Source organism: Protopterus annectens, chromosome 7.part0 (assembly GCF_019279795.1).
Source record: "Protopterus annectens isolate FY-2018-M chromosome 7.part0, PAN1.0, whole genome shotgun sequence".
In the NCBI taxonomy this organism is placed as follows: Eukaryota; Metazoa; Chordata; order Ceratodontiformes; family Protopteridae; genus Protopterus; species Protopterus annectens.
The window spans coordinates 1,120,390,320-1,120,414,898 of record NC_056739.1 but is presented as its reverse complement, the minus strand read 5'-3'; the positions used below and the strand labels follow the sequence as shown (position 1 = coordinate 1,120,414,898).

The following is a 24,579-nucleotide window of genomic DNA, read 5'->3' as shown; positions in this document are numbered from 1 at the left end:
TGCAATCCTACCAGCAGAAAGAGCTGATTTTAATAAAACTGTGGCAGAAGGACAACATAGTTAAAGTTGGAAACATGCAGAGTGTTTCTGGAAAATGGTTACTCGTGGTACACCAGGTAGAAGAGGATAAAATTTATTCCAGCAATCAGGGAATGTCGAGAGGCAGTTTTGTGAGACTCAAGCTGCTGTACCCAGCTATCTTCAGAATATTTTTTTCCTGGAGGAACAAAGTCATTTTTGATGCAGAATATGCTAAGGAGGAAATACAAAAATTTGTCCAACAAAAAGTACACAAGCAAACAGAAGCCAATATATTTCTTATTCTTAGATAATAAAGCTCATAGACTTTGCTTGTGAAACCCTTTTCAACGTTCCAAAGGAAAATGCTTGAGAGACAAAAACACAGGAGATGACTAGAAGAACCAGGAGTATGTTGGAAATGAACCAGAGACCGAAATTCATATGTCCATAGGAGGTTACTAGCCTAATTGGCCCTAAGGCCTTTATAGGCCTAGCTGTGTAAAAAACAGAGTACCCTTACTGACCATAGTTAGATGGCCATTGATGATAGAGCAATTCTGCGATCAGCACCTACTGCCCTATCCATGAGGGGCATATGTGTCACTACTGGGGTGAATTTACGGTCCATCCAGTTGTCAAGGTAGCACTTAAATAGGGTCATTGAGGAGCTCTGCTTATTCCAGAGGAGCGGCAATTGCTGTGAGATGCATCTGTCTCTCCAGCATGCTCTGTTAATGTCACAGGCTAGGTTGAGATCCCTGGAGTGAATTATTCTTGTCCCATTTGATTTGCGGATGTGCATTTTCATTAGGACAGGGCCCGAGATTGCTCAGTTGGCCAGGTACAGGTTGCCTCTCAGCAGCCTGTATGATACAGAGTATAGAGTACAGTGACAGGGTTTCAGACTTTCCATGTATGTCATGTTTTGGAGGCCTGGATTCTCTTGGTTAGAAACCTCTGTGGTCTCTCCAGTTGCTGAAGGTGTCTGGTAAGGTACATACAGAAGGAGCACTGTACTCAATTAGTGGTGTTTTAAGGGTCAAGTACAGCAGAGCTATAACCTCCCTGGTCTTGGATATGATGCCTTTATTTATGAGATGTGCAATGCAGACTGCTTTTCTTACCACTATGGACACATGGTGATTGAAGTTTAGATTGTTATCAACCTGTGTTCCCAAGTTTTGCACCACTGAGTTTGAGCTTAGAGGAGTGGTATCTATGTCATAATTACCTGGGACTACTACTTTGCCAAAGGGGATAATGAGACATTTTTTGTGTTGGGTTTTAGTCTCTAAGTTTGGCACCAATCATGGTCTGTGTCAGCCCTTTCTGTAATATAACATCATTGGGGGACTCTATGATTGCACCCAGTTTATAGTCATCTGCACACCTGGTAAGCCACAGGCCATCTACATTCACCTGGACTTCAGAGAAATAGATTCCATACAGTAGACAACCCAACACAGATCACTGTGGTACACCACTTATAACTGGGTTACCGGTGGAGGTGAACTCCCCAACTTTGACAGTATGCATTCTGTGGGTGAGCCAGTTGGTTACCCATCAGTAATGTACAAGTTAATCTCCAGCTGGGAGAGTTTCTCTGTTACCTAAATGAGGGATTGTGTCACAGGCCTTGGCTAAATCAAGATAGGCAAATATGTACTGTTCTGCCCTCATCCAGGGCTTTGGTGACATTCTCAAAGAAGTCCACTAGGTTTAATAAGCAACATTTACCTTTGTTGAAACCAAACTGGGTCGGGTCAAGAGTTTGAAGGTCACCTATGTCCTTGTGGATAAGGTCCATGACAATTCTTTTCATGGCCTTGCAGATGAGGCTGGTTAGGCTTATGGGTTGAGAGTTCTCAGGGTCAGTTGATGGGCCCCCCTTTATGCAAGGGGATTACTGTTGCAGTTCTCTACTCTGCCGGGATAAAGCCAGTTCTCAGGCTATGGTTAAAGAAAGTGCTGAGTGGTTCTGCTACATTTTGTTTTAGATTGTTTAATAAGCAGCCTGGGATGTTATCAGGTCCCACAGAGACTGTGCTTTTGGCCTTGGAGACTGCTTGTTTGACCTATTATTTGGAGATACTTGGTATAGGACTGGTGTCAAGAATGCTTTGGGGTATATGTCTGGCGCAGACAGGGGGTGAATTTATTGCCAAATCTGTTGGCTAGCAGGTTGGCAATTTCCTCAGGTTCAGTGTGAATGGTCCCATCCACTATAAGTTTGGCACACAGCTTTTAGGCTTCTGATGTAGTTAAAGAATGCCTTATGATTGTCTTTAGCTAGGGATGCTAATTTAGCCTTGTAGCCAGCCTTAGAGAACTTAAGATATCTGATTTGCTTGTTCAAGCTGTGGATGGTATTCTTCCTCTGTTGAGCAAGTTTCCTCCTCTTCCCAGATATCAATTTCTTTCTTTTGCTGTATAACTTATTTATACTTACAGCCCACTAGGGTGGCTTGTTTTTACGGGAAGACCTGGTTTTAATCCTGTTAGGTACACCGGAGTCCATGCATTTGTTTAAGTGGCTATACAGGGCATTTGTGGATTCCTCTCCGTAGGAGTCATTGTTGCTACATTGGCAGGGGCTTTGAAACTTTTTATCCCATCGCTTAGTAGGCAATAGTTTACTTTAGAGACATTTTTCTTTTCTTTTTTTTTTTTTTTACTTCTATGGGGGTGTCAGTTTGATCTTTACTTCAAACAAAACAGCTTTATGTTCTGACTTTACCAGGGAGGGCAACACAGGGAGGAAGTGCAGTGAACACCCATGTTGGTGAGCACTACATCCAGGACATTTTAGTCCCTTGTAGGGGTGCAGACCAACTGTTCCTGGGCATCTAAATTAAAGTCCAGGAACCTCATAGCAATTGTGTTTGTGCTTATGTAAGATGCCCAATCGATGTAAGGAGAGGTGAAATCTCCCACGACCAAGGTGTTTGGCTGTGTATGAGTGACTTTAACAAGTTCAGGTAGGCGGTATGCTTCTCCTGGTTCATGGTGACAGACTTGTAGCTAGCGATGATGTGGAGGGGTATTTTACCTATAATTAACTGGACCTGGAGTAGCTCAAGAGTGTCACACTGTTTCACCATTTTCAAGGTGTATTTGGATGCAAGTAAGATGGATACAACTCCACCTTTGGTTCTTTCAAGCTCTTTCTGGGGGGTCTAAATGTGTGAAAGGCATTGTAGACTTGCCCAGCTGGGACACTCTCAGCAGCCTTGAACCAAGTCTCAGTGACTGCACAAACTTCAGCATCTTCCAAGGTGAGGTGTGCTTACAGGGTGTGCAATTTACTGTTTAAGCTCCTAGCATTATGCAGCATGACCCCAAGTTTGTCTTTAGTGGATTTCTTTACGTCAGAAGTTTTGTTGTTTGGCCACTGCCTAAAAAAAGGCACCATGGGGGAGGCAAGCGTCTTTGCCAGTATCCGAAAGCCTTGAAGAGACAGGTGAAGGCCAACTCTGGCAAAGCAATGTGGACTGTCTACCAGATCTTCCCAGGCAGACAAATACTGGATCCCCATGGAATGACACTAGAAGCTAAGCCAATTATTGAAATCAATAATTTTTTGTCTGTATTGTGGCATCATCCTAGGTGAAGGTAGAATGCTGCTTAGGGCTAGGGACATATCTGTGTGGGACACAAAATCAGAGTTCAGTCATGCCTCTCTTCAAATAGTCCAGAGAGGTACGTCTCAGGTCATTCACACCAACATGTATTATGACAAAGTCATATCAGTAATTGTTGCTGAGCAATTTGAGCACATGTGTGACTTGATGGATCCTGGCAGCTGACCGTGACCTTTTTGTTCAACCTGGTGAGGTGGACATCTGTGTGTCTCACTACTGAGTCACCTATAATCAGAACATTAGGTTTGAGGTGTTTTGCCTTAGGGGCTTAATTGTTGAGACACTAATATGTGTGTTATGTGTAGTTGTGGATTCTGTTCATGTATCAGTACACATATGTTGCTTGCGCTTAGGAGGTCTCTGGTCTTTTGGTAGGCTCTTGGTGAGTATCTCTGCATATGTGTGTTTGTGTGTCTTGACCTTTTATCTTGTGTGAGAGGTGAGTTATCTGTGCTGACAACCTCTTGTATGTCTTGTTTATTGTTATGTGAGAGGACTGGTTACAATTTCATGGTATAGTCACATCTCTCACATACTGTATTTGTTTGTTAGGAGCAAGTAGTTGTCAGTATACGTAAGGCAATTGCTACATTGCTTCAGGATGCCCATGTCAATCAGGTTGGCTAGAGAAATGGTGGGAAACTGTCCATCCATTATGGCAGGTATATATTGTAACTAGTGGGGATGGGCTAGATGGATCAGAGTTTGCTTGTGAGACTAATAAATGTGGCTATTCTCTGGAGTGCTAAGGGTGAAAGACTGCATCAGCACCTCAGAATACATAGCCAACTTGCTTGTTGGGTAGCAATGCACAACTGCATTGCGCGCAGAGGGGCTAGGGAAGGTTCTCCAGCTGATATCAATGTAAAAATTGTGTTTATAAGCATTTGAATCTATACACGGCAGCGCTAAACTCTGTTGAGCAGTGCACAGTTGCATGCAAATGCAGTGCTTAAATACAAGCAAAGTTAAACAGTTTTAACACAAACTAACCAATGGGCCCTGAGCTGCACACTTCTGCCACAAGGGTACAAGGAGGGCCTTCTTAATGTAGCATGGCTGGTTTTCGTGCTCAATAAATACCAAACAGCTAGGATTCAGCAAGTCTGAATCTAGCCTATGCTATAAAATGCAGAAATACTAAAAATTCAAAGTGCAGAAAAAAATAGTCACAGCAGCAGAAAGTACAGTTTTGTACCTACCATAAATGTAGATGTTCGAGTGCTAATACAGCTGCAGTCATAACAGATGCATTCTCCTGCCGTCAGGCGGGTCCTCGGTCGGACGAATTCCAAAGTCTAGGTCCGGCGTCGGTTGTCGTCGCTTCTTCCCTGACGTCAATGCGACAGGGGTATAAAAGAACCAGCCAACGCCATTTTCTTCATTTTTTCTTGCCCCAGATGTCAGGTGCCCCCAGAAGGAAGGCAATACATAAATTTGTGTAATAAAGCAATGCCATATAATCAGAATACAGTAGTGCAAGCAAATACATCATGAATGAATACCCCAATCTGGTAGCATGAGGATATGTTAGCCAATAGGCCTGTCCCAAGAGGGGAAGATGGGAGGGAAACCTGGACTGCAGCTGTATTAGCACTCGAACATCTACATTTATGGTAGGTACAAAACTGTACTATGTTCATCGTGCATACAGCTGCAGTCATAACAGATGGGTAGAACCCCAAAGCTAAGAAAGGGGTGGTAGGCACTAGGTGGAACTAGGAGGAGCCAGAATGCCCTGCAAGACTGCAGTGGCAAAGCCCGCTCTAGATATGGAGTATAGAGGAAGGTGGTAGTGCTTGGAGAAGGTATGCACAGAACTCCAAGTGGCTGCTTCTAAAATATCCTTGGTAGGAACTCCTCTGAGAAAGGCTGCAGAGGTAGCCGTGGCCCTTGTGGAGTGAGATCTGATGCCTGTAGGTACAGTTTTGCCATGAAAAGATAGCAAAAGCGTATGCAGTGGGCTATCCATTTTGAGATTGCCTGTTTGGAAATTGGCTTTCCTTGAGCTCCTATAGCATAGGACACAAAGAGCTGTTCTGATTTTCTGAAAGGCTTTGTTCTGTCCAAATAATAATGCAGTTGTCTGTGGATGTCCAAGGAATGTAGTAATCTCTCCCCTTGGTTTTGAGGATTAGGATAAAAGGTAGGTAAGTGTATGGCCTGATTCAAAGCTACCCTGGATACCACTTTTGGCATAAAGGACGGGTTGGTTCGTAATGAAACTCTGTCCTGATGGAAGATGATAAAAAGCTGCACAGCCATGAGAGCTTGTAGTTCTGAAACTCTACGAGCTGAGGTAATAGCCAGAAGGAAAGCTGTTTTCCAGGACAAATATTGCAAATCTGATGAGGCAGTTGGCTCAAAAGGAGGCAAAGTCAATTTTTCCAGAATGAAATTGAAATCCCAAGCAGGTATTGGTTGTTTCCTTGGGGGTTTTAGATTCTTAGCCCCTCTGAGGAACTGTCTTAAGAGGGGGTGAGAGAATAAGGGTGGATCAGTGTTGTATTCTGCAGAAATGGCTGAGGCATGGATTTTGATGGAGGAGAATGAAAGTCCACTGCTTAGCAGCTCAGCTAGATACTGTAATATTTGAGGTAAATTTAGTTTTCCAGGATCCTGGCCCTTTTTCTCATTCCAGACACAAAACCGTTTCCATTTTGCGGAGTAAGCTTTTCTAGTAGACGGCCTTCTGGCCTCCAAAATGACATCCTGCACCTCCTTGGAGAGTAGGGTCTGTTGTGATGCTAAGGAATCTTCCATGTGGCTAGATTGAGTGTTTTTAGCTGACTGCGAAGAGTTTTGAAGCTGTGCTGAGTCAGGAGAAGAGGCATTACAGGCAGGGTCCATGGTGGGGAATGCGTCAGGCTCCCCAGGAGTGGGTACCAGTGTTGTCTTGGCCAGTCTGGAGCAATGAGAATCATCTTTGGTCTGTCTGCTCTGGTTTTCAATAGAACTTTGGGCAGCAGAGGAAAAGGTGGGAAGGCATAAACTGTCATTGATGTCCAACTGAAAGAAAGAGCGTCCACTCTCCAGGCCTTTGGATGAAAAATCCTTGAGCAGAATTTTGTCAATTGGTGATTTTTGTGGGAGGCAAAGAGGTCTATGTCTGGCCTTCCCCATGCTTGGATTATCTCTGTAAAAACTTGAGGATGCAACCTCCTTTCATGTGGATCTGTCATATTTCTGCTTAGGTTGTCTGCCAGCGTGCTTTCCTTGCCTGGCAAGTACTGTGCTTGTAGTTCGATTTGTAAGTCCATGGCCATGTTCCAAAGTGACATGGCCAGTCTGCATAGGGGGTATGAATGTGTTCCTCCCTGTTTGTTTATGTACCACATTACTGTGGTGTTGTCCGTTCTTATCAATAGTTGGCCTGGTTGCAGAACGTCTTTGAAAGCTATAATAGCATTTATTACTGCTAGCATTTCCTTTTGATTGATGTGAATGTGCTTTTCTTTTTGGGACCATTTGCCCTGAATCCTCCGATCTGTCATGTGCGCCCCCAGGCGTAGTCCGAGGCATCTGCTGTGATGACTTGATTTGCTTGAGGCTTGCTGAATGGAAGACCTGTGTTTGTTTGGCATGCTTGAGCCCACCACAGAAATTCCTTTTGAAGATATGGAATTAGTGGTATTATTGTTTCCAAACTGTGGCTGTGTTGAGACCATAGGTTTTTCAGGTACCATTGAAGTTTCCTCATATGCAGCTTTGCACATGGGATTAGTAAGATGCAAGATGCCATGAATCCCAGAGCCTGCAGGATTTTCCTTGCAGTCAGCCTGGTGCAATTTGCTAGTGCTCTGAAGTATTGAGTTAGTTGCTCCTGCTTCTCTGGCGTGAGGTAGGTCATCTGGGTGTTTGTGTCCAAGTTGGCACCCAGGAAAATTATTTTCCGAGAGGGTATTAGCCTTGATTTCTTTTTGTTGACTGTGTATCCCAGAGAATTCAACAACATTATTACATAAGCCAGATGTTTCAGAAGAATGCGCTTGCTGTCCGCTTGGATCAGGCAGTCGTCCAAATAGGGGTATATTTGTATCCCTTGAAGTCTGCAGTAGGCAATTACTGATGCCAGGCATTTCGTGAATACTCTGGGCGCAGTAGATAAGCCAAAGGGCAATGCAGAGAATTGGTAATGGGTTGAACCTGCAAGAAATCTGAGGTATCTTCTGCAATTTTGTCTGATTGGGACATGCAGGTATGCCTCCTTGAGGTCCAATGTTACCAGCCAAGACTCCTTGCCCAGCATGGGAAGAAGCTGCTGTAGAGTGAGCATCTTGAATTTTGGCACGAGTAGAAATGTGTTTAGGATGGATAGGTCCAAAATAGGTCTCCAATCTTTTCCCTTCCTTGGTACCAGGAATAGTCTGGAATAAAAACCTTGACCTTGTTCATGCATAGGTACCTCTTGAATAGCTTTCATGTCTATGAGATCTGTAATTTGTCTTTGTGCCTCTGCCCTTTGATTGTGTGGCAGGTTTGGCATGCCTCTCATTTTTGGAAGGGTGTGAAAATGGAATCTGTAGCCTCTGTTTATAATGTTCAGGATCCATTTGTCTTTTGTGACAATATGCCATTTTTTTTGAAAATAATGCCAGTTTTCCGCCTAAAGGTGCTGCCATTAGAGTCTTGCTTGGCATGCAAAGGGGAAAGTCATTGGGCTTGCTTTCTGAATGGTTGCGAGTTATCCTCACCACCTCTTTGTGTAGGAGCTTGCCATTGTCTGCCTCTAAACGATCCTTGGGATTGCCCCCTGCCCCTCGGGCGCCTGCATCTACCTCTTTGGGGTCTATCCGTGGCTGGAAAGGACCAATTTTTGGAAGGCCAATTTCTACTGAAATGTGGGGGTTGTACCTGTAGAAAATCTTTCACAGTTTGCATTGATTTAGCCTTTTCCTCCATTTTCCTTAATACCTCCTCAGCATTAGCACCAAATAATACATCCTTTTGTAGAGGGGCATCTAGTAATTTAGCTTTGACATGATCTGGCAAGGTTTGTTCCTTGAGCCAGGCATGTCTACATATGACTGATCCTGTAACAGCAGCTCTACATGAGGCCTCTAGAGCATCAAAACCACATTTGTAAGGTATGTTTACCCACTTGTTCTGCACTATGCATCAAATCCTGCAACTCCTTCAAGTCTGGTTGTTCAGGTTGTGACATTTTACTTTTCAATTGTGATAACAAAAACTGTTGGTACTTTAGCATATGGAACTGACAGTTTATTGCCCTCATGGTTAAGGTAGCCAAGGTATATACCTTTTTTCCCCACCTTTCTAAGGATCTGGAATCTCTCTCGGAAGGTAATGGATTTTTAGCAGTGGAGGCCTTAATTCCCTTGGGGCCCTGTGAGATGGTTTCTGGGTCAGCAGCATGGCTTTTGTATAGAAATTGGTGTGAGTCAGGAACCCTGTAGTACCTGTCAGGCTTGACTGGGGCTGGAGGTAGAGAATCCGGGTTAAGGCAGGCCTCCGAGTACACATCATCTAGTATGTCCAAGACAGGAGGTATAGCCAGAGGCCTGTGCTGAGGTAGCAAGAGAAATTTCCTAAGCCTTTTCTTGGAATCTGAATAATCTTGGCCTTCCCAGTGGAAGTGTTCTCTTAAGGTATGCAAAGTTTCCCCAAATGAGTAATCCTCTGGGGGGATACAGAGGGAATGGACTCCTCTGCATCAGAGTCTTCAAAAGGGGAGTAAGAATGTTCCTGATCATCATTATCTGAAATAATGAAGCCCTGATTAGAGGAGGGGGATTCTTCCTCCATTCTGGGCCCTTTGTCCGGGGGGGGGGGGTTGAGAACCCCTGATAAGAGTAATTAAATCCTCAGCCATTTTAAGCATCTGTTTTTTGGGCATGGGGCCTGGAGATGGTCCCTGTGAAGCTTGCCTCTTAGAATGCATGGCTGCTTTAGACTTAGTGAAAGCCTTGATGGAAAAAGAAGAGGAAGGTCTGAAGACACCTTGAGAGGAGGTGGACCTGTCCACGTTTTGAGATTCACCGCCAAGACTGGCTTCGGTATCTGTAGTCGGGGTGTGGGCCAAGGAGCCTGCGACCTCGGGCACAGGAGACACCGCCAATGAAGTGTCGTCAGTAGTCAGGGGCTGTGGAGGCACCTCGCTGAGAACTGAGCCACGTGGAGTCAGCTTTGGCGTGGTGTCAGAAGAGGCCACGGACCTCGTGTGTCGGTCCTTATCTTTGCGCTTTTTAGACAAAACTGGAGTCGGAGTATCCGATGACATAATATAGTTAAATGTTTTGCCAAAATAATGCTGGGTGAACTCCGCCCGATGCTTAATGGTGTGTTTGTTGAAGGTAGCACAAAAACGACAGACCGAGACGTCGTGGTCTGGGCCTAAACCAGGAATACAGAGGGAATGGAAATCCTTATGCAGTATTTGCTTCCCACAAGAAATACAATTATTAACTTTGTCTGACATTGGTCTGAAGCAAGAAAAGTTTCCCCAACGGGGTACTTAGCTTTCAAGAAGACTTCGGTTGCAAAATTTTCGTAATTTCAGGAGCTGTCCGACCGGCACTTGTGAACTGCTTCTGCTTCGGGCACCGCGCGGCAAGAAAGACTGAAGAAAATGGCGTCGGCTGGTTCTTTTATACCCCTGTCGTATTGACGTCAGGGAAGAAGCGACGACAACCGACGCTGGACCTAGACTTTGGAATTCGGCCGACCGAGGACCCGCCTGACGGCAGAATAACCCATCTGTTATGACTGCAGCTGTATGCACGATGAACATCAGCAAAAAATGAAGCAATAATTAGTTAAAAAAAGTGCAATGCAAGCTTAGAATATACTTATATTTTGTTGAATACAGTGTATAACTTGGATATAGTTCAGATTCAGATTCACTCCAGGTCTCTGGCTAAGGTCGCCAAACTCAGAGCAGCTCCGCCAAACTGAGAGCAAATCCGTGTAACAGCAGTGATTAAATACAAGCAAAGTTACAGTTTTAATATAAACTAACCAATGGGAAAGCCCAAAACTGAGTCTTAGTCCAACAACCCCCAACTCAAATGGGTCCCAGGATGCACAATTCTACCACAGGGATGCAGGAGGGCCTTCTTAATGTAGGATGACTAGTTTTAGTGCTCATAACGATACATTTAGAGGCAATCATAAGTAAAACATTTTTCTTAACACTAATTTTATAAAGCATAATGTACACTGCCTGTTACAAAGTATAGCATTTTCAGTTATTTTTTATGTGCCAGAGGGATAGTAAAGTGAAGGCGCACCTCCTGTTTTTCTCATATTATTTCTTCTTTAGTTCTAAGAAATGTACGCACTACAAAATAAAAAGAGAAGAAAGCATTGACAAAAGCAAGTTTAAGATAATACACTATTGTTTTGGGTTGCTGAGGTAAGTAAGGGATGGGTTCTAAAAGTATACAAACCATGATATAAGTAAAAGTGATACACTTGTTCATACTTTTACAAAGGGGAATGATTGGATTAAGGCCCTTGGCTTAATATAACAAGTTTTAAAATGGTAGCAAGCAAATAAGAGAATACTGAATGTAAGGAAAGTTTTCCTTTAACAAATAAATGTTCACAGTGCTACACAAGAAGCTTGTAGCTGTAAGCAACTGTGTATCTGGATTTCATGTTTCTATGGAGACAAACTGATATGAGGGCAAAAACAGAACATTTTTTCTTTCAATGGCTAAAATATAATGCTTTCTGAAAGCATTCAAGTTGTTTTCTACATCTGGAATAGGAATAAATACAAGACAAAATCAGACAGTACTCAGTGCAAGTAGAAGCACAGGTGGTAACATGCATCTTAGCATGGATAACCTTAACTAAAGGTCACTTAAAGCCTGTGAGTGTAGCTCTCAGTCTGGGATAATTGTTCCTATTAGGAGGGGTAAACATAATTTTTTGAAGATGCACATAGTTTTGTTTGTTTGTATTGTGTTAACAGGTTATGAAGGTGTTCTGGGTGTGTTTGATATTTTGTTTGAGGGTTTTTATTAAAACAAAGAGATTTGTAAAAGATGACATAGGTTCAAACTGATATGACAAGAAATGTCTGTATAAAAGATCAACCTACTTAACATTAGAATATGCAAGTAACACACAAGCTGAAGCTGGACATATAAAAAATTACTTGGATATAACAGTTAGGAATAATAACTTCTTACCAAAAAGGTAACACTTTCTAATCTTTCTAAGTTTTTAATCTCTGAATATGAATACTCTCTCAGGTATAAGCAAGAGAGCAGTGAATTATATTAAGAAATGCATACTACAAATAGCTATGCTATAGGAGACATATTTGGAAAGAACTGAGCTTGTGAATTTGATAACTTTTAAATAAGGTGCTTAGCTACAAAATGTTTTATGTTTAATGCAAATTACTATAAACAAAAGACTGGTATAGTCATGGGGGCAGCTATGGCCCTTAGCCTAGCCAACATAGCCCTAGGCAAGCGGGAGGAGGATTATGTTTTAACAACAGAGAATACATGCAACATATCACAGTGTATCTGCACTTTATTGATGACAACTTTATTGTGTGGAAAGGAGATGGTGCTAAATTAGAACATTTTATCAACTATCTGAATCAAATCACCAGCTTTCTACATTTCACCACTTCAGCAGTCTTCTTAGATATGCAGATTACTGAAGACTTGGACCAAGGTAAAAATGCATACAAATCTTTACAAAAAAACCTATCAAAGTAAATCTCCTGCTACATAATAAGAGTCTTTATCTCACTAGGATAGAATATAATGTTAAGTCCCAGGGCTACAGGTTGGCCAGGATCACCATGAAAATAGAACCCTTCCTTAAGAACCTAAATGATCTTGAAAATGATTTTTTTAGTGAGGGGATATGAAAGCAATATGTTAAGAAGCATTCTGGAACCTATATTTGAACTAAAAAGAACAAATTCACTAGCACTTAATAGTCATTATAGGAGGGTTTTAAAGAAATATATGGAATAAATCTAAAGACAGTTGTATCTTGACCTTTACTATTGACTATCACAGCATCATTAATGTTATTAGAGAGAACTGGGCCATAATTACTGAAAGCTCACATCTAATGGACATCCTTGGAGAAGTTCCTTCTTTTGTATATAACAAAGCCAGAAACATCAGGAGTTGGGTTGAAGGTAGGGCCCAGACCACTGGATACATGCACCAATAAGTGTGAAGCCAACTTTTTTTTTGTCAGCACATATAGAAGGGAGACATGTTTTTCTGCCCTTATTTAAATAAACTGATTAAAGTCAATGCAGGAGGTGACTGCAACTCAAAGCAGGTGGTTTACAGGGCAAGTTGCAATGACGGTGAAGCATTTTATGTGGGGAAAATGCAAAACAGACTTAAAAGAAGGATTTCTGGCCATCTTCCCCAAATTAGAGCTAACTGCAAGAAAAATGCACTAGTTCAGCACCTGCAGCTTCACAAAAACACACTGGCTTTAAATTTCAAATTAGTGATTGTGTTGACCTTTTGGAACTGGAAGGAGACATCCCTAATCGTTTAGAAAAACATGAACTACTGTGGCAGCTGAAACTGAACTCTTTTAGAAAACTGGGGCTTAATTATTACTGCACCATAAACTAGAACTCAGAAAAATGCCCCACAGTTTAAAAGACTATTAAAAGTCTGATACGGGACTGATTAATGCTGAAGTTACATGCTAATACTGTTATAAACAAATATCAAACATTGTAAATATTGTACAATGAAAATAACTGACATTGGCAGTGTTTTCTGATTCTTTTATTCCTTTAACTCAAGTGCTTTCTTAGATGCCATACTTGAACAGACCCCAGGGCTTTAATGCTTTATTTTTAACATACTTCCACCTTAGCAATTACAGCTATGTTTTTCAGCCTAGTTAGGAATTCACTTATAGATTTATTCACATGCTCATTAATATTATATGTTTTTTTTACACACAAACCTGAAGAAGTATTTATTTGGTATGAAAGCAATCTTTGTTAAAAGTGTTTTACTTTATAAGTTACTAATAGTTACTCTGACAGATGTCTAGTAGTAGATCTTTTTGTTATTTAATTAATCATTTTGTTAGTGAATTGGTTTCTTAATAAAGTTTGGATTAATAAATTATATAATCTGGTCTTACACTATGTATTTTGTCTCTAGCTTTTTAGTTTCAGTTCTAAGGTAGCAAAGCCTCAGTTTAGACTATGGTGTCAAGGGGAAAGGGGAACTTGGTTAAAGGAACGAGTTAAATGCTTTTATTGCCCATAACAGAATCACCCTCTGTAACCAGTCCCTTGCTCTAAATAACCTGATTACATATAAATAATGAATGTGTTTAATGTTTTTCATTATACTCAACTAGGATTGCTTGTTTGTGTGCTTCAATAAAGGATATTCCTTTCTTAACTCAACTGCGGACTAGCTACTATTTTACTTTATTACTTTGTAGTACATATTTTAAAGTTTGATTTTTAATAGTCAACTAGGTGTATAACAAATTTCAAGGAGTGAATTTCACACCTTCCACACTGTGAAGTTTCTGCTTGGTTTGAATTTGATAAAGAAATGACTTAAAAATGGTTATTCAACAGAAAATCTTCGAAAAGGTAAAAGGGGAGTAACTGAACATGTGAATTTGATAAAGAAAGGTTTTCAGGATAGTCATTCAGGGGAATACCTGGGGCAAAGTAAGAAAGGAGTACTTACATTAATTGCTAGAGGAGCTCCAACAGTGATAGAAGTGGGGAAAAAAAAGATGATCACAGCAGATTGTAGTAGTAAGGGACTACCGACAAGGGAGGAGGATTATGCTGGCATGCATTTATACCCCAACTAAAACTGCTACAATGCAGCTTAAGAAGATTCTGGGAGCAATATTCAGGTTTCAGATTGGAATATTATTTATAGGTGGGCACCGGAATTTGATTTGCAACAGTAGGGATCTATATGGGGAGCCTAGATGAGAAAATACAACAAAAAAAATATGAAAATATTTGGTATGGAAGATATAAATTCAGCAGCAGGAGCACAGAGAGAGAATTGACATTATTCTCCAAGATACAAAAACTGGGCTAGGCTAGGCAGAAATTATATTTTTATAGAAACATGTACATTTAATTGAAAGTTTTGATACACATCCAATAAGTACTTCAGACCATGCACCAATAATAACTAGAATAAAAATGTAAGGTATCAGAGAGGAATTTAAGGAATGGGTAGTGGAAATTATTTGGGAGTTATTAGGAAACAGACATTTCTTCAAAAAATACAGCTAAGGAGTGGGATAAAATGAAAGTGGATTTTAAAAACAGGATAGAAATAAAAGAAAAAGAGATATGGTTAAGAAATAATTATTTAGAGGTAATGACAAAGGTTAAAGTATTGCAGAATAAGGAAAATCTCACAGAAGAAGAGGTGCAACAGCAGAGTGCTAAAAAATAAGGACTACCTGGATAATATGCATCAGTTTAGAAAGATTGCTGTTAAACAACTGTTTGTGGATATTAACTCCAGAACACAAAAAGCTTTTAGTACAATGTCTCAGGCAAAAGAAATTAGAAAGGGTTGTTACCGAGCTTAGGAAGCCTATAAAAAGGAAAATAACCACAGATCATGTAGAGGTATTAGAAATATTTCGGAAATTTTATGAAAATCTGTATAAAGCAAAGAAATGTGGAAATCAAGAAAAAGTACAAATGGAATGTTTATTGAAGAATTAAATATGCCAAGGTTAGAGATAGATGAGGCTCAGTTACGAACAGTTAGGATACAAAGAGATGTAAGAAAGTCTCCAGGTTTGGAAGCTAGAAGGGAAGAAATTGATAAGGGTTTTGTTTAAAAGTTTTTAAAATGAGAAGAAGCACCAGCTTCCTGGAAGAAAGCTTTAGTGGCTATAATACCAAAAGATAGTAAAGACCCATCAGATCCAGCTTCATATAAGCCCATTTCAATTCTAAACCATGACTATGAAGTGTTTTTCTCTATAATGACTAAAAGAATGGTGAAAATGTTGCCAGAACTGATAGATATGGATCTATATGGTTTAGTGGAGAGGCAGCACATTGAACTAGTTATGCATAATGTGAAAAAAAAAAAAAAAAAAAAGAAAACATCTATACTTCTTTTCCAGAATGCCAGGAAACTACACCATACCCTTAACAGAACAGTGACTTTGACATGTCAGCTAAAGATATGTGGGAACAGTCTAAACAAAAGATAATACAAAAACTGAGAAACTGGAAGCTCTGTTTCATGGATATGGATAGCAAAATACAGGCAGTGAAAATGTTTTTAGTCCCCTTGGTCCCTTTAGTTTTATAAACCATTCAAGCGCATTTTATTACCCCGAGGATAAGCTGTGGATAGCAATTAATAAAGAGTTGAAGGGAGGCAGACAGGGTATGAGTCAAGTGGGATAAGTTTATCCTTCCAATAGAATGTAGTTTGGGATTACCTGATTGACATTTCATAGCTACACAGTTAAGGCACCTGTGCATAACACAAGCAGACAGCTATAATTCAAAGTGGAAAGGGATGATGCTGAAACGAGGGGGGGGGGGGGCTCAGGAAACAAGGAAAGACTGGGATTTTGAATTCATATCCTTAGGGAAATAACAATAGCCATGCAGAATATTACAGCAGAAATTATTCTAAGAACTAAGCCAACATGGAAATGGAGACAAGAGTCTGCTAATTGGATGACTACAATTAGGGGTACAGAGAGTAGGGAAGAGGGGTCTGGAATTTACTGGAGAAAACTGGCAAATGAAGCAAGGTACTGGGAACAAATAATTAGAGATGGAAAGGTAAAAGAATGGGAAGAGGCCATGGATATATTTGGATTGCAAGCTAGAGATTGCTTTCACTATCAAGGACTGATATCAGAGGCAAAGGGAAAGGAATGGGGGAGGATCATAACTGAAAGACCAGCACTGGCATTGTTTTTAGTTGAATCTTGAACAGAAGTTGCTGTTAAAAAGGGATAATTAGTAGGGCATATAAAATATTGCATGATAACTACAGGAATCAATCAGTGAAGGTTAGAAAGGATTGGAGATTTATTGGATAAACAATTCATAAAGAAACAAAGGGAGGACATATGTATGGCTCCCAAATATAAGTCTAGAATAGTTAGGATTTTTGCTTGGAAGTGTTTGCATATGTATAACAGGCAGACTCCAAATAAATTTCCTCAGATGGACTGCAAATGCTGGAGGTGTGATGGGGAATAATGAGGTAATTGGGGGCATATTTTTGGGAGTGTAATGAGTTGGCATGCTTTAAAAATTCCCTGCAGACTACTCTTGTCAGAAATACTGGGTAAGCAAATTGGTGTAACTAATGACATTATTTTTTGAGCTGTAATGCAAGGTCTGAATTGCCCAGACACAGTAAAGCCTTGCTGAGTTTAACTCTGGTGGCTGCCAAAAAATCAGTTACTAGAAAATGGAAATCAAAGTCTAAGCCTACCATATTGGAAGTAGTGAATACAGTAACAGAGATAAAAGAACTGGAAATAGCACCCTTACAAAATGGTAGGAACAAATTACATACAAAAAAAAATAGTGGGACTTGTGGGAAAAAGACATGCAGAATAATGCCTTGGAGGAAGATTACATGTGATGTATAATGTTTGCAACTGAAAATATGTCAATATGGTTTGTTTTCATTTATATAAATGTATGATTGCCTATGTCATAAGTGATAATTCAATAAAGATGTTTTTTGTTTAAAAAGAAGACACCATTTGTCATGATAACCATTCGGTGACTAAAATTACCATATGCCAAGTTCTAATAATAAGGAGAATTAAACTGTCACAGGGTAAACAAAGGAAAAGAGCAACACATGCCTGCGAGAGCTCGTATAAACTGAGGACCTGTCTGCAGTAGCTGGTTCCATGGATGCACTCCTCAGTAAGAATCTGCAGATGTTTAACAACTTTGTCTCCTGGATTCTGAGCCACCACAAATGATGATTGCGTACCTAAAATGAGATTTGAAAAAAAAAAAAACAGTTACATTTGTATAGTATAGTCAGTGTTATCACAAGCTAACCATTCAGGCTTTTGGCATTTACTTTGCCAAATATGCTAGCAAAAAAAAAAAAAAAAAAAAGTATTTCACTTTCAAGTAATACTAAGAGTAATTGTTAAATCTGTTTTGTTTGCTATTCAGATGAGGGAAATAAGTTCTGTTCGCAGGTTTAAAATCTAAATTGACCCATTTAGAAAGGCATGGAAACATGTATACAAAGAGAGGACTGGCATGCAAATAGACATGTTCAACACAGTATTTAACTCAAATATAATGAACAAAGATACATTTATTAAACAATTAAAATCAACCTTAGCAATAACGGCAACTATCCTGTGGGAAAAAAATGCCTAATGCATTCTTCACACGTTTTAGCCACAATGTAGACATATACTGATTTATTTATTTTTTATTAAGGGCTACACAGTGTTGCAGTGGCTAACGTTGTCACCTCGCAGTAAGGGGTTTTCTGGCTCGATTCTCGGCTGGGGTGCCTTCTGTGTGGAGTCTGCATGTCCTCCCTGCATTCTTGTGGGATTCCTCCAGCTACTCCTGTTTCCTCCCACATTCCAAAGACATGCGTCTGCAGCATTTCTCCCTGGGCTTCCAGTGAAAATAGGCTCTGTTCAAGTCGGACTTTCCTGGTCAACAAATATTAAATAAATAAACACACAAACAGATAAAAGTAAATGGCTTTTGAAATCCAGGAGGCGATGGTTGGTTCAGAAAAAGCCAAACCCAATGTCCTGGAATGAAAAGAATCAAAAAGTCGCTAAGATTTACGTACTTTTTTGTCTTATCTAAAAAATATCTAGATCTTATCTAGATAATAACTGAGCTCTATATGAATATTCAAAGGTGCTAGAACCTTTTCATTAATAGAGTACAGAGAATGAAAAAAGGAACGAGGCTGAATAGCCTGATTAAGGGACAACTCCTTGAACACCTGGTCATAAAGGAAGGATTTGTATGCATAGACACCTGTCCCTATGAAAAATCAAGAAAGAAGAAACCACCATCAAGGCTTGGAGTTCAGACACTCTCTAGGCAGAAGTGAAGGCAACCAGTAAAACAGTTTTCTTGGTGCAATGTTGCAGAGAAGCAGCAGCCTCAAAAGGAGCCTGGGTCAATTTTTCAAGAACAAAATAAAGGTCCCAAGAAGTGGGAATTGGTTTGCTTGGAGTTCTGATGTGGAGAATGCCTTTTAGGAATTGTTTAACCTCAACATGACAGACTTATGGTAGAATCAAATGCAGACAAGCAGAGATTGCTGACAAGTGAGCTTTAACAGAGGAATATGCCAAGCCAGCATGAAGCAGTTCACACAAGTAAGACAGAACCAAAGGAGCCCCCACAAAGAAAGGATCTTACTGAAGTTTAAGACACCAAACAGTAAATATCTTCCATTTGTATATATATGATTTTCTGGTACTGGGTTTTCTGGCCTCCTGAAGGAACTTCAGCATGTCCTCAGAGAAATGGTATCAAAAAGGATTTAAAACCATATCACCGAAAGCATGAATTGAGGAGTGAGTAGATGAGGGTGAAAGAGAAACCCCTTGTGTTGTGTGAGAAGATCCATCCAGTGAGATAATGTGTGATGATTGCCTCTAGCCAGATGATAAAGGACGGGGAACTAATGCTGTCTGGACCAAAAGGAAATTACCAACAAGACTTTTGGAGAGTCCTGTTTGTTCTTGTCCAAGAGTCTGGGAAAATGAAGATGGAAGAAAGCATAAAGGATCATCTACTTTCGTGAAAAAGGCATCATGTCCACCCTTCAAGCCAGAGGACTTGGAATAGAAGTGTGGAAGCTGTCTGTGCAGAGGGGAGGCAAAGAGATGCACTTGAAGAATACTCCACTGATAACTATGTCCAGAAATACCTCTATGTGAAGCATCCATTCATGGGCGTGTTCCCTGGACCAGCTCAGGTAGTCTGCCACCATGTTTTGTTCTTTAGAAGTGTAAACTGCCTGCAGAGAAACCTACATATTGGTAGCTAGATACATGACCTAGTCTGCAGAGAAGATAGGAACCTTGTGCCCCTCACCTTATGTACCACATGACTGTTACGTTGTCTGTAGAGACCCTTAAATGGGCTAGGGACTAAAGGGAATGAAAGGTCTGGACAGTAAGAATATGTGTCCACATTTCTTTGATGTTGATGTGATTCCATCAGCTGAAGAGGAGACCCTGAACCCTCATGCTGCCTGAAGTAACCCCCCACCACTGATAAGAAGCATCTGTAAAGAGCTCCTGAGATGGAGCAGGAGGCTGGAAAGGAATGCCTGGATTGAGAGATTTGTCTTGAATCCACCACTGAAGCTTGAGTTTCAGACAAGAAAATAAGGGAAGTGGAAACTCCAGTGGGTGGCAATGGTGAAATCACATGACTGCAGGTACCACTTAAGCTTTTTCATGTGAGTTTGGTAAAAGGGAACATGGGGATACTTGAGGTCATGAAGCCTCACACATTATAGCAAGACTTATTCAACTGGATCCTAGTATCAGACCCTAGCAAATTCACACCACAGGTACAATGTCAGACTCTCACTGTTCATTTCCCAGTATATATAACAACCAGACACCTTTTGCATCCACTTAAACAGCACATTTATAAAACAACATGTAACCTTTCCAAGTTTAACCCAGAAATGTTCATTACTAACCCATAATACATTAACTGGAGCTTCCTAAAAATCCACCTCCTTAGATGATGCTGTAAATGGATTCAGTACAACTTTACTGAATATCCTAAATATAACTGCATCTCCTAGAAGGAAGAGACTAAAAACATTATGCAATTTGGCTACCCAAAAAGAATACAATGCTAATACAGGATAAACAGTCACCACTGGTGTACCACAAGGCTCTATCATTGGTTCCCTCCTATTTAACATTCTCACCAACACCCTCCATATATCTACACAACAGGCCTCCCTAATATAAGATGACCTGGTAACAAACTTTCCTTTGGCGACTTTTTTGGAGGCTGCTTATTTTTTTTAGTTAAATCTTCGGTTCCGACTCCATTGGCTATTCAGTTTTTGGTGTGTGCACTTTACTGGGAATTCCCTTCACCTTGACTACACAAGCAAACACTGCCTCAGAGACTGCCAGTCCACTCCTTAGCTACCAGTGAGCACATTTCTTCAAAACAAGAAACAGCAAGTTAGATCTGATGGAAATCCTATCTTTCAATGAAATGCAGTATGTGGAATCTCAGTTCCTTAGTTCCAACTCACTAAAGACAAACACTTTGTACTTTCCATAATGATAGACTTAATGTCAGTTTCACCTCTGTTATTAATAAGACTAAGACTGGCAGTTATTAGTTCATCAGTTATAACTTTTCCAAGGTACCTTAGGCCTCTCCCCATCGTCATACTGCCAAGCATCTAAGGACCCATTTCCAAATATCTGCCAGCCACAGAAAAGCATACAAACTCAAAAAAAATCTCTCTTAAATTGACAACAAAGGTGCCTGCTAGGCCAAAGGTGGGGAGAGAGATGGAAATAAAACTACTAGTGCAGATCTACTGTTACAATAAGTAAGCAAGTAATGTTTTGTAATGTCATTGGGAATTTCTGCTCCATCACCAACAGGATAGAGTCCCACGATAGACCTCTCAGGAGACTCCTTTAAAAGAATGCCATGAATAATGGCCTAGAAGAAAGATCAAGACCTATAAAATGCATTCAATTTTTAGTGCTTTATGAAAATGATCAGTGATGTCCCAGAGACAAGTGTATAAATGTTATCCACAGAAGCATTTCTGAAGCCGAATTTGAAGTGGCTACTAGTCTGGCAGAATGGGTATTTCTAGACTCTGGCCAAGGTTTGCCACATTTTGACAGAAACCTTATGCATTGTAAAACTCAAAGAAAAACAACTTAGATACTTTGGAACCCAGTTTCTTTGGGGGAACTAAATGAAAAGCTGTGAAGCCTTCCCTATCCATTTTGTTCTGTCCACATAAAATCAGATGGCACTCTACCACAAAGACTGCCCAAATAAAAATACCAAGGAACAACAGTAATGGATCTGAATACCATTTCTGTAACCCATCATATAAATAATTTGACATTATGAACAGCATAACGTAATCTATACAAAATCAACAGCACAAAGGATACAATAACAAAGTGAGAAAGTGAAAAGGTAGAGGTAATGCCTCCATCACTGGTGATTAATATTTACAATCTGACTTCCAAGACATTGGATTACAAGCATTTGCCTCCATCATTGGTGATATTTTCAATCTGACTTCCAAGACACTGGATTACAAGCATACTTGCAAACTAACTTTACAGCATGTGCCAAAAGACAGTGAATATACGGATTGTGTTACAGATGCAAAATAAAGTGTAGCATCTACAACCCCTCTTTAGCAGCAATTTTACGGATTTTTGTCAGCATGTGTGAATGTGACTATAGAGCCTTACTTAACAATAAGGTTTCACATTTTTTTTTTAATTCAACTTCAAAAGACAGGGAAGCCCTGCCTACTTTATGAGGTATGTCTGACCTCATTATATGACATCAGACAAGAGCAATGTTACAGTAGTCATGGTCATAACCCAATACATTTAAAGTATGCAGTAGCTGGTGTGAGATACTTCGAATTATAGGCAAGCTGACCTGATATTTACTTATTGAAATTATACACTGATTAATTGCACAGACTTTCTATATCAGTGGTATATAGATATTGATGCTTTTGATTACTTTTAAGTTGTATATCTGAAAATGGGATATCCATCTGGTGTCCCAAAAGTATACAAGAACATGCACTGTTCTCCATTAGTAACAATTTAGGGGCTCCAAAACTGAATTTCTCTCTGTATATCTAGATACTCACTGGCACAGCATGTAAATTCTTTCACTAATGATCCTTGGATGCTTTTAAACTTATGCAGCAAATACAATTTCAGTGGTGAATAAACAATGTTATATATACTAGATTATGTTAAAAATGTTATGCAGTGGGACTAGTTTTTAGCAAAACTAAAATCCTACTCTTTCCTTGCTTCTTGAATTACCCCCCCCCACTTTACCATCATCCCTTTCCCATTTGAATTGCAGGTTTCTGCTTGTATTACATATGACAGTCTTAACTGTGTAGCTCTACAACATCTCTTCAAATCATGTAATCCTAAACCTCCTTGTTCTGTTGAGATCATCACCTTATCCCAATTGACTCTTGCCATCTTCCCTTCCCAAATAAAATCATTCAATTCTTTATTAGTTTACACAACGTATCCGCTGGTTGATAAAAATATGCCTCACCTGTGTATAAAACTAAAGGGACTAAAAATATTTTTAGTGCTTAAATATTGCTATCCATATCCATAGGCAAGAGCTTCCAGATTCTCAGTTTTTGTATTATGTTATGTTTAGTCTCTTCAGACATATCCTTAGCTGCCATAACCTGTATCTTTTTTAATCCATACTCCTAAACAGTTCATCTCATCATGCCCCCCCAAATATGGGTACTGCTGAAACAATTCATGTGTGGATATATAGTTTACAGCTACATCCTTTAGCTGATCTTTAATTTCATATCCCAATAAAACAGAACTGTCTCAGAATATTCAACACTGAAATGTCCTTTTCTGGTTCCACCAGATACAAAATATCATCATCAACAAATAAAGCCAACTTTTCTTGAACACCATACCAATTACTTCCTTGAATTTCTCAGTCCATTATTTTCTTTGCCAGTGCTTCTAAATATAATGCAAATAACAAAGAAGAAAGAGGACCAATAGCAGTGGTACTTTCTTACATTCTGTTTCCCTCTGGATCATCATTGCTCTATTATCATTGCTCTATTGTTCTTCTTTTGGCTTTTCCCGGTTAGGGGTCGCCACAGCGGAACTCCGGTCCACTAATGATTGGCAGTAGATTTTTTTACGGGTGCCGAGGTGCCAGCTCGACACCCAACCTTCAACGAAGGCACGCCCATTCTACGCACGTCTTTCGAATGCCACTCGACCGCAGGGAGGACATGCAGACTCCACACAGAAAGCGCTCCAGCCGAGAATCGAACGGGAGAAACTCTTGCTGTGAGGCAACAATGCTACTGTTGTCAAATGTTTGCCTTCCCTCCACAAAAATCACACTGGTCCATATCTATCAAGTTTGGCATCACCTTTGCCATTATTTTAGCCATCATAGACAAACACTTTACAGCCATGGTTTATAACTGAAATGGGCCTGTATGAAGCTGGATCAGATGGGTCTTTAACATCTTAAGATATTACAGCCACCATAGCTTTTTTCCAGGATTTTCATGCCTCCCCTTCCTTTTAAAATACTGTTAAAAACTTCCAGATCTTTATCTTTCTCTTCCCTCCTAACTTCCAAACTTCTACCAGAATACCATTTGTTCCTGGAGACTTTCCTTTAGATAAGTACACATCACCATTTTATATAATCTCCCTCCTGTCTTAACTGTTAGTTGGTGAGCCTCATCTACCTCTAACCCTGGCATATTTAAGTCTTCCATAAATATTTCCATTTGTGCTTTTTCTTGATTTCCCCACTTCTTTGCTTTATGCTGTTTTTCATAAAATTTCTGAAATACCTCTAATACCTCTGCAGGATCACAGGCTATTTTTTCTAGTTATAGGCTCCCTTTCTAACTTTGTGTCACCCAAGTCATTGTGCCAAACATTTTTTTTTCTCTGGAGTTATTATCAAAAAACAGTCGCTTAACAGCAATCTTTCTAAACTCATGCATATTATCGAGGCACTCCAGTATTTTCTCACCGGTTGGGATAGTTAATTGAATACAGAACAGACCCTGCTGTTAAAAAGGGATACTTAGTAGGGCATATAAAATACTACAAAAAAAAACTAAAGAAATCAATCAGAAGAGATCTGACAAGATTAGAA

General features: G+C 40.1%; 1 protein-coding gene across 1 annotated transcript in view; it reads right to left on the bottom strand.

Moving 5' to 3' along the window:
- The window catches only part of SPG11 (SPG11 vesicle trafficking associated, spatacsin), a 2,547,571-nt gene that overhangs the window by 639,372 nt on the left and 1,883,620 nt on the right, over positions 1-24,579 (bottom strand). The window contains exon 31 of the mRNA XM_044077700.1: positions 17,493-17,626. Coding sequence (XP_043933635.1) covers positions 17,493-17,626 — 134 coding nt within the window. The remainder of the gene's footprint in view (positions 1-17,492; positions 17,627-24,579) is intronic.